This window comes from Gigantopelta aegis, chromosome 5 (genome assembly GCF_016097555.1).
Source record: "Gigantopelta aegis isolate Gae_Host chromosome 5, Gae_host_genome, whole genome shotgun sequence".
Taxonomy (NCBI): domain Eukaryota; kingdom Metazoa; phylum Mollusca; class Gastropoda; order Neomphalida; family Peltospiridae; genus Gigantopelta; species Gigantopelta aegis.
In genome coordinates this window covers 22,665,254-22,684,152 of record NC_054703.1, presented here as the reverse complement: position 1 = coordinate 22,684,152, position 18,899 = coordinate 22,665,254, and the positions used below count along the sequence as shown (strand labels likewise).

Here is an 18,899-nt window from a genome sequence, read left to right as displayed (position 1 = left end):
ATAAATTCGTTGCCTGTCAAATCACCATTGCAAGATTTATGAGCGTGTGTATTAAGCTAGGATGCGTGATGCGTAGTGCGTGATGCGAGTTCCGACATTAAAGGGACTGTCCTGCATTTTGGCGACTACTATTTCATACTAAATACATTTTCTTGTTTAGAATACCAGTGTCTGTATATCGAATGTGTTTGTGGTCGTACACTAATGCTTATAGCACCCAGGTTTTACTTTGATCCGTGCTACGCAACACGCATTCCGTACACGTAGAAACACATCAGTAGATTTCTATAAGAACTGTTATTTGTGCGCCACGCATTACATACTACATACACCTGGATTCCTGGCCTACACCTGGATTCCTGGCCTAAGGCCAACCAAAATCAAACCGCATGTGCAAAACGTAGTATTCTACCACCCCACCTGCATCAAAATGTACCGCGCTTCAAGCGAGCGCTTTACCTCTGGGCTACGTCCCACCCCTATGCACATTTAATTCTGTTCACAAATAAATCCTGCGTCGATCGTACAGACGATATCATTCCAAAAGAATCCTTGGACTGTCCCTAGTACTACGCAATTCCCTTTGCCGCCGTCATTATTGGGTTCACCTGAATACCAGTTGATGTAGGTCACATCTTCAGGTGGTGTTTTCGACATCCACCGAAAGTGACCTTCAGCTAATACATCGTTTGCCCCGATCCAGTATTGGTCACCTAATAAAGAAAAACATCAATAGTTTATTGTTTCAGCATGGTTATCTGCACAAAGAAGAGTCAATTGTGACTGCTAATAATGTAGAGCACAACCATGTGGTTTGTTGCCACATGTACTGCCACTTCCGAGAACAGTTTACATCATTCCTGACCCATCGAAATTTCAATCTGTGTTTCTGTGTGTACGCTTAATTGTGTATATATATATTAAGTTCAAGTTTATTCATTGCCTTAAGTTTACAACTCATCAGCATACATAATACATAAATGTATAAACAATATGTAGAGTATAATGGTGGGGAGTGATTTTGATATAATATTGTAAATGTCAAAAACACAATACAAATATAACTATATAACATATAAAGGTTATTACCAGATAGTGTTTCGGTATCGCTAATATCATATAATCTGAACTAGGTAAAACATAATGGCCAGCCCAAGTAAGATAAATTAAATACATTGTAAACATACATGTGTGTGAGTCTCTCTCTCTCTCTCTCTCTCTCTCTCTCTCTCTCTCTCTCTCTCTCTCTCTCTCTCTCTCTCTCTCTCTCTCTCTCTCTCTCTATCTATCTATCTATCTATCTATCTATCGCTCTCATTAAAAAGCTCTAATGCAAATCAGGAACTAGCAGTTTTTATATATATATATAAAGTGTCTGTACTAGATGTTCATCTGGGTGGAAGAATCACTTCGGGGTCTCCCATACAATTATCTTCCACCATGTCAAAGAACGCAGATGTTGTGTCGCAATCAGTGAAAGTATGGACAACATGCAAACACATCGATTTGTCTTTTCCTAAGCCAGTACAGACTGTATTGACATGAAAGTGTGAGAAACGTTTTCCAGTGCACCACGACTGGTATATCAAAGACCGTGGTATGTGCTATCCTGTCTGATGGATGGTGCATATACAAGATCTCTTGCTACTGATGCAAAAATGTAGCAGATTTCCTCTCTAATACTATATGTAAAACTTACCAAATGTTTCACTTCCAATAGCCGATAATTAATTAATGTGCTCTAGTGGTGTCGTTAACCAAAACCAACTTTTAAACATAACACATTTTAGGGCACTGGGTGGGACTCACTATGGGAGGAGGGGGGGGGGATCCTACGACCCACCTTAGGCGAGCGCTCCCTCAGTTAGCTACGTCTAGCTCAATACCATAAACAAAGTGCTCTACGCATGTTTATGTACGGTTATAATATATGGCGCTACTCCAACAGCTACTCTTTTCGATTAACAAAAAGGAATCCTTTTGTATGCACAAACTCACAGACAGGATACTATATACCATAACCTTTGTTACAACAATTGTGGAGCACTGGCTAACATCTGGCTAAAACTGTATTTACGTGCGTATATAGCACTACGTTTTCAAGCACGCCCATCACGGGCTTAGCCTCTGACTAATTCCGGGACAGGGGTAAGTTTGAGATGGGCGGAATTTGGAATAAAGTATTCAGAAGGATAGGTCAAAGATATCCCAAAGGGCCTACCGACATGGATTGATCTTTGATCGAATGCGCATCACGCGAGCACCTTACCACAAAGAATGCAGGTTGAATGAATGGCTCATTGTGGTAACTTGAGAGACATATATCGAGGGGTTAGTGCCAGAACCCATCATATGGTGAATTATACAAAAATTAGTTAATCACCTTGTCAGCATTATGGGAATGTGTACTATCATTTCACAATGTCTCATTCAAATCAATCATTTATTTATCAGAACCCAAACCAATTATCTTTCATGTCCATTTCCACAAAAGGCCAAAACCATGTTTTCAGCACTGCCTTATTCTGTTTCTGTAGAATTTTGTAGTATCACCCGTAGCTGACAGACATAACACATTAGCTTACAACACTGGATTGTGGTGGGCTGTAAACTGTCTGAGAAGACTGAATCCTAGGTGCCATACCGCATGACACGCTTATGACACATGCTAGCTCTAAGTGTTTACATCCAGCGATGGTGTTTTATGTAAACTATCTCTGGCTGGGTGTTTTGGCTTACAAAGAAATAACAACTCTGGCAGAGGTAGCTGGAATTAATTGTTTACGCATCACCATGACCGGTCCATAGGCGATAATCTGAGATGGACTGCAGACAATGGGGGCGGGGGGGGGGGGGGGGGGGTGAGTGTGAGTGTGAGCTTAGACATCTGGAATGTGGTAAAATATGGGTGTTGTTAACTAGTTGCTGAATAAATGTCGGTTATGTAAATAGTTTAATCAGAAGTGATTGCAGAGTTCATTTAGTTCTACAGAAGAAACACGCACTTGAGAAAATATTAACGGAGACACAGAGAAACTAGTTAAAAAGGAAAGTTATTTTCCCTTATTTTACTTTGAATAGTTACTATGCGTATTAGAGAAAAAAATAATATAACTAAATTAATTTGCTGGGGACAGGACGTAGTCCAGTAGTAAAGTGCTGGCCTGATACGTGGTCAGTCTAGGATCGATCCTTTTTAGTGGAATCATTGAACTATTTCTCGTTCCAGCCAGTGCTTCACAACTGGTGTTACAGACCATATGTACTATGTTTGTCAGATGATGCATATATTAAAGATCCAATGGTGCTAATAAAAAATAGTTGCACATAGTTTCCTCTCTAAAATATATTTGTGGTCATTAACCACATGTCTGACACCACATACCTGTAGTTGTGTTGAGTGTGTCATTAAATATAAAATTCCTTTCTTTATTTTGTTTTAAACATGGCTCCCATATGCAATAACCTTAGTTAAAAATGATGAACTAGCTATGTCTGTATTGTGTAGACAATTTGAATATTATATATATATATATATATATATATATATATATATATATATATATATATATATATATATATATATAAGTTGCAATTTAAAATGAAAATGCCTGGTAATTGTTTATTGTAATAAAGATGAGAGCCCAAAGATGATAAATGTTTTATGACCATACGCAATAAAATATTTTAATTTACTTAGCATAGAAGGAAACTAGTTTATATTATTTCGAAGGCATCATCACAGGATTGTAACTTTTCTAGTCATTGTACATTTTATAGACGTTATATAATATTTGACATATAGTTGAAAATTAATTATAAGATGAAGGTCGAGCATATTTCTTTAAATCAGAGTCCGTTCATGGTAGTTCATATTATAACTTGGTTAGAAGAAAGGACCCCTTTATGTAAATGACATAAAAGAAATATGCATACTAATAATAAATAATGTTCAATGTAGTAGATGAAATGTATGCACATTCATATTTTCTGGGCTAAAATATCTAGATATTACTACATTAACTGGAATAATTGCTTTATTAGTTTAGTACGTTTTAACAACAGATAACTTCTAAACATTGTTTCAATAACATCCGACCCATGTTACATGCACACATCTTGCACATGATGAGTTTTTTTGTGCATTTTTGTAAAACCTAGAAAATGCGCATGCTACCACGAATCATTACACGTTGATTGTAAATATATTTTTCATTTTATTATCTCTAAATTGCTGTTTAAATCATTAAGTTGAAGAACATTTGTTTAGAACATGTCAAAACGTAGACACTTTTCAACGAATGAAAACTATTAAGGGCAAAATGTCGAATAAAGTTACTTGCCCTGTATTCATTTTGTTTCGTTAAATTACTGTGTATTAAAAATCATTAAACGTATTATCTTAACTGTTGAATTAACATTATTAATTCAGTTAGTATCTCAACACTAAAGACATGGTGCAGTTTACTCTGATAACTTACATTTCGTGTTTAATTAGTGTAATAAATATATTTGTTATAACTGGTTTTAAGGCATTGCTTTGTTTGACAAATTGTTTTTCTAAAGTTGTTAAGTGCTTCTAGCAACCTGCTACAATACCAGGAAGCCTGATTCACCACCTCAGATTAGGATAAGGTTACTGTGCACACATCTGGAAACACCCATGACCCTTGCCAGTGTCTGCCATCTAGAGATAATGTGTTATTGTTTACAATTACTTCCTGCCTCCAGTACATTTTCAAAGTATTAACAACGCCAGTTTAGAGAAACACAAACTTAGAAAGTAAAACACAACTTTACTGGAGAAATACAAAAGGAGAAGGAAGAGTGAAAAACAAGGGCGATTACTTTCACCCAATACATCAAGGAAGATAACTCCAACTAAGGTTGCTAACATAATATCTGGCGTAACCACTTTTTTCTTCTTTTTGTTTTTGTACTGTCAATGTACTGTCAGCTTCTTTTAAGGTTAGAACTTACTGTCTGTGAGTATGGAATAAATGTATGGTTAATATTAAACCACCACGAAGTCATCAAAATCGACACGGTAGATGTTCTTGTTGTTGGGGTCTGGAATAAAACATTTGTGGTTCTACCGCATACAAATCATCTTGAAGTGCGTAGTCATCAGGCACTGGTATTTCAACATAGTCACCGGGCCACACTGTGGTAGTAGTGGGTAGTGCTCTGAGTACACAAGCTTGGCGAATGGTGTTTTGATCCTTTGTTTCAGATATAGAGCCGTAATGAACAAGTGTACCATCTTTAAGACTTATCTGACGCCTTGCAGGTCGAATGCCGATGTCGTTACTTTCCATAAATGGTGTACCAGCAAGTATGTCTATGTCTAGTTTCAAAATGGAATTCCGTATCTCCCCGAGAGAAAGTGGCAGTAGTTTCTCCAATCACATTCAAGGGAGAAGAGCCATCTGCTTGGTGAGCTGATTGTGAGGTTTTCTTGATGTGGAATCCCAATGCTTGTGCAGTTGATAACCTGACCATGTTTCCAGTGGCGCTGGTGTCAAGAGTCACTCGAACATTGTTATGTTTGTAAAACACATTTATGTAGGGTGACTGTCTGATCTGCACGCTCAGTGTAGAAGCACTAAAACACTGGTGGGATTCAGATGGCGATTCGTTTTGTTCGTCGTCATCAGTGTCCGCAGAGTCCTGGTTGTCAGCTATGTTGATTATTTGTCGAGCTTTTTGAAGGAAATTACGATCACTTTCAGGAACATGTTTCCAACGGCTCAGGAAATGATCATAGGAAGGGTCTGCTGCTTTGCATATGGGGCATACTTTGGATGGCATCAAAAAGGTAACATGCTTAGCCTGTTGGTGTCTGGATATTTGTTGCGACCGCCATGCAGAGGAGCACATGACCTTTGCATCTTCAGACGTGCGTAATTCATCGATTAATGACGGCAAAGCTTGTGATATTTCTGGCTTGATTGATGCTAAAGTTCTTGATCTGTACCATACCTTTGTTTGACAAGTCTAGGTTGTTCTTTATTGATAAGTCTCAGCCACTGGAGAACAATGAGAGACATTTCCTCATCTTCCACAACCTGGTCACCATGGTGAGTGATGCCGCTTTCATGTGTGAGTAGATTGTCTTCTACAAATGCAGTTAGGCGCTGAAAGAGATCTTCCGGTCTTTCCTCTGGCTGTAGTTGGATTTCATCAAAATCCAGAAAATGACCCCCGGTGGATTGGAAGCCAAAATGTAGGCATATTGACTGCCAGATGCAAGGTAGAGATGTGGATGTTTTGATTATGGTGTTGCGAGATATGATGGGGCAATAATTTGCAATTTGTCCCAACATCATGTCTAAGTAGTTGCTTTTCTGTTGAGCTGTAAGACGTCGTCTTACTGGGATATGTTCACCATCGTTAGCGAAACCTCTTGTGGGTTCTGTACTGGACTTTTTATCCCACGTATATTCATCGGCCAGGAAACGGCTGAAGTTGGGATCAAGTGACAACGTGTACATTATATTTTGAAGTTTTCGAATGAATTAACTGTTTCTACTTTTGTTAGATACCATTGTTTTGGAGCGCGGTGTGTCTGTGCCATGGTGTGGTTGTGTTGTAGACTACGATGAAAGAATGTGTGTTACAGGCGAGCTAAACATCGAACCGATCAGCTACGTGACAGGTTACGGGAAAGTCTTCTTGTGTTCAGACATGTGGTTTCGATACCTGCTGCCACCACGCCAGTTAAGAGAAAATTTGCCACCCTAATAGTTACTGATCAGAAACACAAACTTAGAAAGTAAAACACAACTTTACTGGAGAAATACAAAAGGAGAAGGAAGAGTGAAAAACAAGGGTTATTACTTAAGGGTTGCTAACATAATATCTGGCGCAACACAGACCCAATTAGGTGTTTCACAGCTGCTGCCAAATTGAAAGTTTACTGTTTGCCACGTGGACTCATTGCAAGATAACATTATTCTTGACTTGAGATTTCACACAATTTGCCACATGCTGGGCTGTAAGAAAAAACTGTTTATAAAATAGCTTGCTCTGGCACGCTGGTTGGAGCTACTTGTGTGCAAGTTCCAGGAGCCAGAATAAATTAAATACTTCTTCATCTTATTATATCATGATCTATTATTATTAGCAAACAAAACTTTTAAGTTTTATACTAAAACAAATAACTGCTAGCATCTAAAAACAAAATATTTAGCAAAAGTTAAGTTTCCGATTTTTAAGTGCATTCCAAAGTTTTTAGTACAGTTTTCTCAGATTGAAGTGGAAAGGAGATAAGTGGTTCTGGCACTAACCCCTCGATATGTTCGAATTTTACTATTAACAATTATACACTTTGTTAAAACATTAACATTAATATCTGAACAGGACATTTATATATTTGTACATCTACTCAATGAACATCGGATACTATTTTGTTCAAAAAAGTTTTTTTTGTTTAACGACACCTCTAGAGCACATTGGTTATTAATCATCGGCTATTAATGTCAAAGATTTGGTAATTTTGACTCATAGTCAATAGAGGAAACCAGCAACATTTTCTTAATGCAGAAAGGGACCTTTTATATGCACTTTCCCACAGACAGGAAAGTACATACCACGACCTTTGTCCAGTTGTGGTGCACTGGTTGGAACGAGAAAAAAAACCCAATTAGTTGAATAGATCCACCACGGTGATTCGCTACTGTGACGCAAGCACCTCAAGCAAGCGCTCAACTGACTGAGCTAAATCCCCCCCCCCCCCCCCCCCCCCCCCCCATTTTGTTCATGAAGATTTTGTTCATGAAAATCCATTTAACACGCATTATGGCTATCCAGAGATAGGTACCGGGACGGACATGCTCGAAACTCTAGTGGTATATGAGCATGTTAAAATTATTCGCACTCGCACTCGCATTATGGACGCGATCGTTTCTGCAATGGAGCGACACTAGGAAGATAATGTGCGTAAAATCGTGAATGCGCTCTGATATATTGAAATATAAACACTTGCACGTGCTCCTCTTTGTTAGTATGAGAACAGACGGGCATGAGAGAAATGAGTAACGAGTTTCATGAAGACACTGGCAGTAGTATAATCAGTCCTATTATCAACAAAATATGCCTACTTTTTCACAGCCAATACCATTATATTTAAAACTATTTATGGTTCCAACTTGCATCCATCACACACACCCCACACATGCACACATTTAAAAACCATATTATATGTTAGCCAGGGAGCCAAATGGTTTTACCTGACATGGGATGCTGTAAAAGGTTGTGTGGTATCAATGTGTTTAGAGACCCTTCCTTGACATCGTCAAGGTGCACAACCCAAAAAATGTGCTGCTGGAAAAATATTATAGCCGTTTTTCAAAATGGCTGCCATCCAAAACCGTTTTCTACAATATCTCGGCCCACGTTGCACATAGAGTCATGATTTTAGTGGCTATACCCATGTTTGTAGGGTCACAGAATCCGTTGGATCAACCAGCCAATATATTGAGTCGTTATATCTACCGCAAATCCGAAATAGCCACCAAAATGGCTGCCGTAAATACAAAATGGCCGCCATAAATGCAAACATGGGCATAGCTATATACCAAATGTATGGGAAAGGGTTGGAGGTAAGCAGCCATAACATAATGATCCACTGATATACTGCTCTATTAGAACAACAGCAAACATGGTTCGATTTCATATGACATGATTTGTAACATTGTATGCTAAAAGGAAAAAGTTATTGTAACATGGATTGTTCGGAGCAATAAATTTGTGAATGGATTTGTGGATGTAAACCAGAGAAAATGTACATGAAACAGCTCGAAGAAATGCAACCAAGCAGTTGTTGCAGCAATTGCATGCTTTCTTTAAAAAGCATGCAATATTCGGGAGAAATCCTGCCCAGTGTTCACCATAAAAGGCCCGACAGTCGCAGATCATTGCCACTCGGTGCAGTCTTCAGAAGTCCAGAAGTCAGAAAAACACCATTAGTGACCTGTTTGATGCAATTTCGTCATGCTACGCCCCAGTGAAAATGACAGATAGCGAGTCATAGGGATGCTTGAATCTGGGACCTCACAGCGTGACGTCGCACACCAATTCAACGTTCACAGAAATACCACATGGAACTTATGGCAACGATACCAACAAGGTCAGGGACCGTTCCCATAGTGGCCGACCACCCGTGACAACCCCTCGCCAAAACACATGGATCCGAACCACGCATCTGTGAAACAGGTTCCAGCCAGCAACCCTCACAGCCCGTACCATCCCTGGCAACAGAGGTGTATCAGCAAGGGCAGTCCAACGACATATACGGCATCCGTGCAAGACGCCCAGCCACTGACGCTACTGACTGTGCGAACTTCGCTCTGGACCCCCTCTAGTGATGTGGCTCATTTGCATATGGCAGGTGCGCCCTTTTCGTTGGCTATGCTCGTTTCCATACCTTCGCACATTTCTCTTTCCATGTTATAACGTTTCATACACGGCAGTAAAGACATCAGTTATCTTTGTCTTTTTTGTGTCACAATAACTTTTGCCTTTTAGTATATATGTGCTGTTATCACAATTAGTTCTCGTAATCGCTACTGTCACTTCCAAGTTGGTCCAAATGTCGTGCCTGGCTACACTTGTCTTGTGATACAATGCATCTACAACCAATATAGCATCAGGTCTTTCCATAAGGATGAAACCTTTGGAGAGATTACCCAGCGATTCAAATACCTACTTCTCCCAGAATTGATACCGACTCGATTCACGTTTGCTGTGACAGCTATAGGATAACAAGCCTGAAGGGAACTGAACGTCAAGAACAAGCTACGGCAACATCAGCATAGTCCAAAGTTTATGGCATTTAGGAAAAAATCCGTGCCCCAGAACCACTTGAGTTCTTTTCGCTTTCTGCGAACAAAGCAGAACGGCAGCAGTTTCTATGTGACTTGTGGTCTGTGGAGAGAGCACAATATTCATCTCTGGGACATAATGATCTGAATCTACTAAGAGACTTTCAGGATGACTCCAAGACTGTTAGAATCAATGAAGAATCTGTCACTCCAATAGTTGAACTAGAATCCACTCAGAAGGAGGCAGATACTCGACTCATCCTGCATGCCACCTACAGCGTCCAGCATTATCATGTTGAACGTTTGGTTACTCATGTCAATGACACAGACTTGATTGTCTTCTTCATCTATTATGCATCCTCTCTGCTAAAATATGTGTCAGAAATATGGATTAGAACAGACAGAGATACATACTTGCCCATACATTAAATAGTTTCTGCATTAGGACCATCTCGATGCCGATCTCTACCTTTCATCCACAGCTTGAGTGGAAATAATGCAACAAGTCTCTTCAACTTCACCAGTAAGAAGGTATGGTTATCCACCAGCAAGAATCTCAATCTATTAACCTTACAGGAATTTGCTGAAATTGCTGGCCCCATTGATATTGAAGCCAATGCCACCGAACAAGCAAGACAATTTATAATCAGTGTGTATGCCAAAAAATCCTCATGCAGATCTTGCTGTATTCAGAGCTCAAAAGTTTGTGAATAACTGATCCGCACTGCTGAAGCTTCTTCCACCCATAGAAGATGACTTCCTGCTTTATCTGCAGCATTGGCAACCATAATAGATACGTCAGCCTATTTTCCTAGCCAAGTTTACCTTTATTTAAATAATTTTGCTGGACTGCAAAAGATGTCACTTTTGTTCCTGCTAAAACTTCTGAATCCGTATGGCCTCAGGAAATGGCTAGATCTATAGCCTGCTCCTGCCTCAAATGATGTGGACACACATGTTCCTGTATCAAGTAAGATGTACCATGCTATATTGGCTGTAGATGAACTGGATCACAAGACAAGTGTAGCCATGCACGACGTTTGGCACAACTTGGTGAAATGAGTAGTGAAGTGACAGTAGCGATGACGAGAACTAATTGTCATAACTGCACATGTATACAATGTTACAAATCATATCATATGAAATTGAACCATGTTTGCTGTTGTTCTATTAGAGCAGTATACCAGTGGATCGTTATATTATGATTACTTACCTCCAAATCTTTTCCATACATTTGGTATATAACTATGCCGATATATTTCCATGTTTGCATTTACGGTAGCCATTTTATATTTACGGCAGTCATTTTGGTGCCAATTTTGGATTTTTTCTAGATATAACGATTATATGTATTGGCTGGTTGATCCAATGGGTTGTGTGACTCAACTAATATGGGTATAGCCCCCAAATTCACGACTCTATGTGCATCGAGTGCCGAGATATGGTCCAAAACGGATTCAGATGGCGGCCATTTTTAAAAACGGCTATAATATTTTTTTCAGCAGCACATTAATTTTTTCGGGAAGGGTCTCTGAACACATTGATACCACACAAACTTTTACAGCATCCCATGCCAGGTTCACCCAACAAATGGGGTTTGGCTCCCTGGCTATTCAGTTTCTTTCTTTTTTTTAAACCCTCGCACCTCATCTCCCTTAAAAAGACCCCCATCCCCAACCCCCGCAAAAGCCATAAACGTTTGCACAAAAAGTCACCACTTCTTAAAAGCATAATTTTTATGGGTCTCAAATATGTTGAAATTTTACAGGCATGGTGTAGCAGGGTGATTGGGGTGGTGGGTTTTAGCCACCTACTCCACAATAATTCTGAATTAAACACGTAGTATTGACTATTGCTTTGTCAATATGAAGGGCTGTTGTAGCATTTAGTCTTCACCCCTGTATTAAAAATGAATATAATCTATATCATTTTATGGTTGAACGTTTTTATTTAGAAATAAAGTTTGAAGGGAAAATGTAATATGAGTTAGTACGTTGTTTGTATGCAGCTTGTATACCACTTCAGCACCATCGAAGGCTTTAAAATCAGAAAGCCTTACAATTCCACCACATCCTTTGACTAAATCATTGTTTTGGTTTACAGACATCGTTGACAAGCGATTTAAAGATTTAGCAACAACCTAGTTTCAGTTCAATTAGAATTCCTTGAAAATGGATGGTAAAAGAGTCTCCATGTATCTGATATGAATAGGAATCAAATTAACATGGTTCTGGTGATCTAGACCAAAGCTTTTAGAGACTGGACGCACAGAGAAAGTTCCCTTCATGACGGACTCTATCAAATATTAACCCAGCAATCTGCATGTTGAGGATCGTGTTCCAATGCTGGAATGATAGACACTTTACAATTATCACCTGCCTCCGTATATTTCTGTTGTCTTCACTGTGGGTGATTTTGTAGTCATTAAACACATTCTGCTGTAGTTTTGCGACAATCAAGGCAGTGACTCGGTGGCTATGTCTTGTCGTTGCAAGATGAACACACTTGTGGAAAGAGTCGGAACCTGGCTGCGTCGGTGTTTTTGTCCATCCAAATCCATCCAAATAGCTCCCACATGTCGTCCACATTGCCGTCTCAATGTGATGTTCACCAATTATGGCAACATACATGTCCTCTCCACATGTTTGAGAACACTGTCACTGCACAAAAGTTGCCAGTGTATAAAATGGTGTATCAATTGTTGTTGTTGTTGTTTGTTTTTGTTTGTATTTTAGGATTCTGTCCGAGATTGAGGAATTATGTAGCTTTACGTTATACATCCATTATATGCTTTATCATTTTGGCTTTTTCAGTCACATTTCCAAAACTGCTACTTAGACAACTGGTCTCAAATAAAAAATAAAAAAAAGAGAGAGAAAAAAAAGAAAGAAAAAAAGTCTACATATAACTTGAAAATAAATAAAGAGTTCATAATTTAAATGCTGCACAATTAGTTTCGTCTTTTCCATTATTATTTACCTAAGTGATATTTGAATTTTGAAGACATGTTTATTTTATTTAGGTATATTTTATTGTTATTATTATTAATAAGCTGATGAACAAATTCCCATTTCATCCAAAACATTTTGTCAAGCGTAATTATTATTCTTATTGATACATATACAATTGATCAAGATCCAGTTTGTCAGATATATCACGGATACATCACAAACAGTAATAAAATATGAATTGTAGTTTAAGCGCATTTAGAACTCAAGATATTGACAAACCTGTTTCGTAAATGGCGGCCATCTTGAATTCAAGATATATTTTATCCCAAAGAACTGACAGGTTAGCTCATAGAAAACATCTAATCATAGGACCTACAGAAACTGCAGGAAAAACGTTGGTGCTTTTATCCGCTCTGTCCACATCAATCAAGAAGGAAATGAAGGAAATGTTTTATCACATTTTATTTATGGTTATATGGCGTCGGATATATGGTTACGGACCACATACATATTGAGGGAGGAAACCCGATGTCGTCAGTTCATGGGCTACTGTTTTCGATTAGCAGCAAGGTTTCTTTTATATGCACCAGCCCATGCATGAGATAGTACATACCACGACCTTTGATATACTATTCGTGGTGCACTGGCTGGGGCGAGAAGTCCATCAATCAGCCAAGCTACTGGACTATTATAGAGTGTTACCGTAGAACGTTTGCGTAAATATCAATAAACCTAGTGCAGTGACCTTAATTAAGTTGCATCTAATTTGCAAAGTTATCAAATTCTGAAAGTATGTGAAAGATATCATACTTTGATTACACTGGATATGCTAGCTAATATATGATGAGAAAAACAAAAAAGAAAAAGAAAAAAACCCTGCATTAAATCAGGCTATTTCTTAAATTATTTGCTCGAATTAAATATGTCCAAAGGTTATTCAGTAGTTAGTAATTGGATCAGCTTAAAAGCACTAGGTCGGCTAAGGTTTTCTCTTAATTCATTATATCGGTGACATTGCAGTATAAAATAGAATTCATCTTCGATTTCATTGAAACCTACGGCTATGAATGGACGTTTTCGTTTTTAAAAATACACATTTAAAGGCCCACGCTCATGGCACATTATTGATACACAGTATATAAAACAAATACATTAACATTACAGTATTAAATATAAAAAATAAAAATACCATCCCAATTATTAATAAAGTGACTTTTTGTAAAACACTTGGGGAATAAGCACACTGCTCATACCTGTGACGTTGCATCCGGCGGATTCCACTCATTCTGTTGGTAGGTCAGCAAGCCGACAACAGAGAATGATTTTTCGAAAAACAGCTGATTCTTAACGGACACTAGTTTGGACATTTTGGTCTTATTACATTTGTACATCTACTCTAATGGTACCTCGATTGGTGAGAAAGTGGCATCTGAGCACGTTTACCTAGTTACTACCTACCTGTGAATAATAAATTTGCTTTTAGAAAATGATTGCCACCCTCGCCCGTAGAAAAGGTTAGTAAGTTAAAACCAAGTATGAATAAAAAGAAAATTAATGTGTGCTTCCATATCTATACTGTCATATATGATTTTTATGAATGTCAAAAATTCGATCAAATCCAGCACTTGTATTCAGCACTTGTATGACTTTCGCGTTAAAAATGCCCAACAATTAAATTAGCGCCTTGTCCTGTCAACATGTTATCTAGAACACTAGTCACCAGTTCCCTTTGGACGCGAACGGACTATTATAACCAATGTATGATTCACATCAAAATAAGCATTATATGTGTTGTTGTTTTGATTAACTCTAAACATTTAAACATACTTACTCGTTGCTTTCCGTAACAGATGTTCCCGGATGAATTTGTCTTCTTGAGCTGACGTTATGACAACAAGGTAGGAATCCATGCTTTCGCAAAATGCCTAAAAAAATATATATATATATATATATATATATATATATATATATATATATATATATATATATATATATATATATATATTTCCCCATGTAAAAGTTCAAAAGGTGACGTAATTTATCTATGGCGGCTCACATTATTTTTACGTCACCATTTATTTATAACTGAAAATTTAGTGATACATAAACCCCCCCCCCCCTCCAAAAAAAAACAACAAAAAAAAACAACAAAAAACCCCCAAAACAAACAACAACAACAACAACAACAACAACAACAACACAAAAACACAAAAAAAATAAACAAAGAAACAAAACCTCGCCCATCAGAACAAGAACGGAAAACATCATTCTCAATACCTAGTGTGTGCGTAATACGAATTACGATACTATTTAAACATTTCTATGGTACTTATCGATTGGGAGTGTGACGTTGAAAAGATCCATGTATAATTTTGTTTTAAAATATCTCGTGGTACGATTTTTTTTTTTTAAATGAACAAAAGTACTTTAAAAAGTTTCTTTTGTTTAACACCACCACTGGAGCACATTGATTTATTAATCATCGGCTACTATCAAACATTTGGTAATATTTACAATCATAGAGAAGAAACCCGCTACATTATAAACACCATGCCACAGACAGGGTATCACATACCACGGCCTATGATATACCAGTAGTGGTACACTTGCTGGATCGAGAAATAATCCAATGGGCCCACCGTCGGGGATCGATCCCAAACCGACCGCAATCAAGCAAGCGCTTTACCACTTGGCTACATCCCGCCCCACAAAAGTAATTCGATGCTTGAACGATATGTGGGATGCTTCTTGTTTAGGCAGGATAGCACAAACCATGGCCTTTGTTGAACCAGTTATGGATCACTTGTCGGTGCAAGTGGTTTACACCTACCCATTGAGCCTTGTGGAACACTCACTCAGGGTTTGGAGTCGGTATCTAGATTAAAAATCCCATGCCTCGACTGGGATCCGAACCCAGTACCTACCAGTCTGGAGACCGATGGCTTTACCACTGCGCCACCGAGGCTGGTCACACCACAAGAGAGTACAGCGGAGGTTGGGTTCGCGTAGAGGCGTCGGGTTTCTTTGTGTAACGTTGGTACTGATTAATGACTGGACTCGAGAATAATCAGACTAAAGCTCTGCGGCATTAGATTTAGGGATCGATAATAGACCGACCGCGCATCAAGCGAACGCTTTATCACTGGGGTACGTCCCACCCCAAAGAACATGAATTGGATGTAAGAACGGAAAATAAATGAAATGAGAATGACAGAAAATTAAACGTAGTACCTTGCTTTCATTCCATGATCCAACCGCTGATTTCGGTGAAAACCAGTAACAGCTGTTTTCGTATTTCATAAAACCAGGTTGACATGTTTCAGCATCTGAAACTAAAGTCCGGACCAAATTGTTAACAACTGCGATCCATTACTCTGCTACCTTTAATTACCTTTCAATTTCCCCCTAATGTTGTCCGGACACAAGTTGTGAAAAAACATTACAGTGACATAGATTCTATATACATATGAGACTGTAACAATGTCACCAATATCGACTTTGTTGATATCGCATAGGGCAAAGTGCATGCAGTTTTTTGTGCCGTCTGCCATTATACTTTTTTTATGGAATACTCTTCAAGAGGGGTGAAAGCCTCCGAAGTATCTGAAATAATTAATATGAAATCATGGTGTCTTTCAGCAAAACAAACTTTAAAAAATTAATATAATGTCACAGACAATAAGAAAATTAATGCTGATGTTGTATACTAAATGATTACACAAGAAACGAAAACTATAAGGGAGACCGTAGCTTTAAAGGTAAACAGAACGAAAGGAAACTCTACCTATAGATTGTCAAACAATAGTCAGTACAAGGAGCAAATTGACGAGATTTGCTGTTGCCTTCATGTTAATCAAACATCGGTACGTTAGGAATGGGCTTTTGCAGTGAGCATCGAATAAGTAGTGAAAACTGTTATAATTGAATATCAGGCACCGGTGTCAACGCCTTATGTTTTAATAGAACAGAACAGACATTTACTACACTCACGCCGTTATGCAACGGCGTATGAGGAAAATACTTTTTTTAAATTTTATTTGACAACATGTTTTACAGGTGGTTAAGGAGAACAACAACAACGTGCTTTAAATAGTCTGAAATATATTGAATTGTACGCAATACAACAGGAAAAAACAACATGTCAATAATCCACCCATCCATCCATCCATCCATCCATCCATCCATCAATCAATCAGTTTATTCCGCCGAAGCTGAAATCAGCCATTGGCTGAAACATGCAAAATACATTGCATGGCTATTAATACATACTCTAAATAAAATATCGTACTTAGTAAATTTTAAAAAGGAGAAAATACAACAAAAAAAAAATAATAATAATAAAATATTATATATATATATACACTTCAAAAGAAGAAACGCAAAACCACATTGTCGTAACATTTGGAGAATTGATTTAATTATTGAATGGTGAGTCCGATAATTACCAAATGTTGCAGAATTGTTCACAATTCACTCTAGTCCATTGTGAGTAAGTGATAGGACACACCACCAAGGTCAAGGTCATCTGGAGTCAATACCGGGTGTGGCCTCCGCGTGTGTTGACAACTGCCTGGCACCGCCTGCCCATTGAAGCAACCAGAGTACGGATGACGTCCCGGGGGATGGTGGCCCACTCGGCCTGCAAGGCTGCTGCCAGCTCGGGCAGGGTCTGGGGCTGTGGTTGTCGCTGTCGGAGGCGTCGGTCCAACTCGTCCCATAGATGCTCAATTGGGTTCAAATCCGGTGATATCGATGGCCAAGGAAGGACATTAATGTTGTTGTTCTGTAGGAAAGCCGTTGTGAGACGTGCTGTGTGAGGCCTGGCGTTGTCATGTGTTGGAAACACTGCGTTGGCGTTGGCCATAACTGGAACGATGTGTGGCCGGAGGATCTGGTCAATGTAGCCTTGTGCATTCAGGTTGCCCTGCACGTGGACCAGGTCAGTTCTGCCAGTGTGTGAGATGGCTGCCCACACCATGACACTACCCCTGCCGAATCTGTCCACTTCCTGCACGCAGTTTGCCGCATAACGTTCACCACGACGCCTATACACGCGACATCTTCCATCATGACGTCGGAGCAGAAATCGGGACTCGTCACTGAACCACACCTGTCTCCATCGCAGTTGAGGCCATTGTCGATGAATCTGGCACCACTGCAGTCGGAGTCGACGGTGTTGTGGTGTTAAGATGACACCTCGAACTGGACGTCTGGCACGAATTCCTACCTCACGTAGGCGGTTCCGTGCGGTCTGGTCGGATATCCTGCGCAAACCTGGTATTGCTGCGGCTGTGGAGGTGGCAGTAGTCAATCGTTCCCGAAGGTGGCGTACCCGGATGTACCGGTCCTGCCCGGGGGTAGTGACCCGTGGTCGACCGGATCTAGGGAGGTCACGTGTTGATCCATGTTGCTGGTAACGGTCCCACAGTCTGGAGATGGTGCTTGGGGACACATGGAATGCCCTGGCAACGGCCGTTCTGGATTCGCCTGCGTCTAGTCGGCCGATGGCATTGTTTCTCTGCGGTTCACAGAGACGTGGCATGTCCTGGATTGTCAACTGTTGGCCAGATACAGAGGCCAGGCAAGCGAACACCCTGCACTTTGATACTGTCGGTGTTCATGTTGCACGTGCAGACAACGCACGTGCAGTGGTGACATGGTTTGCACGTGGCTGCGTTTTTGCGAATATTCACATTTTGAAACTTTATTTTACAGTAGCTGCGTTTTATCGAATGTAACCGTGGGAATGTGTTTGGGACATGCAATGACCTTATATTCACAAAGCATGAACCGGTAGGAAACATAACATCGGAGTTATAACCCATTTGTACCCTTTTGCGTTTCTTTTTTTGAAGAGTATATATATATATATATATATATATATATATATATATATATATATATATATAATATATATAAACATTAATGAATAATTAATAATAATGTTAGAAGTAATATAGTTGATAATATAGTAGTAGTAGAGGAGAAAACAAGAACTATGGCAGTAATGTTTTACGTTTTTGCATTGCATAATAAATACATTTTGATAATTCTAATATATTTTTTAATTCACTTTAATGCTATTAAATTTGCAAACTTGTTATAGAAAGGCCAAGAACAATAA

At 39.0% G+C, this 18,899-nt stretch overlaps 1 protein-coding gene across 1 annotated transcript; it reads right to left on the bottom strand.

Annotated features, from left to right (window-relative positions):
- Window positions 1-431: 431 nt before the first annotated feature.
- On the bottom strand, window positions 432-14,692 carry LOC121373189 (perlucin-like). Its single transcript, XM_041499645.1, has 2 exons — window positions 14,607-14,692; window positions 432-713 (listed from the first exon to the last, which is right to left on the bottom strand). Exons 1-2 carry the CDS (start codon window positions 14,683-14,685, stop codon window positions 490-492), a joined length of 303 nt encoding a protein of 100 aa, XP_041355579.1. The 5' UTR covers window positions 14,686-14,692; the 3' UTR covers window positions 432-489.
- Between the last annotated feature and the right edge of the window lie 4,207 nt (window positions 14,693-18,899).

Coding starts and splice junctions, on each gene's coding strand:
- LOC121373189 (XM_041499645.1), bottom strand. CDS start 14,685: ATGGATTCCTACCTTGTTGTCATAACGTCAGCTCAAGAAGACAAATTC. Junction 714..14,606: donor TCTGTTACGGAAAGCAACGA/GTAAGTATGTTT, acceptor TTTCTTTATTAG/GTGACCAATACTGGATCGGG.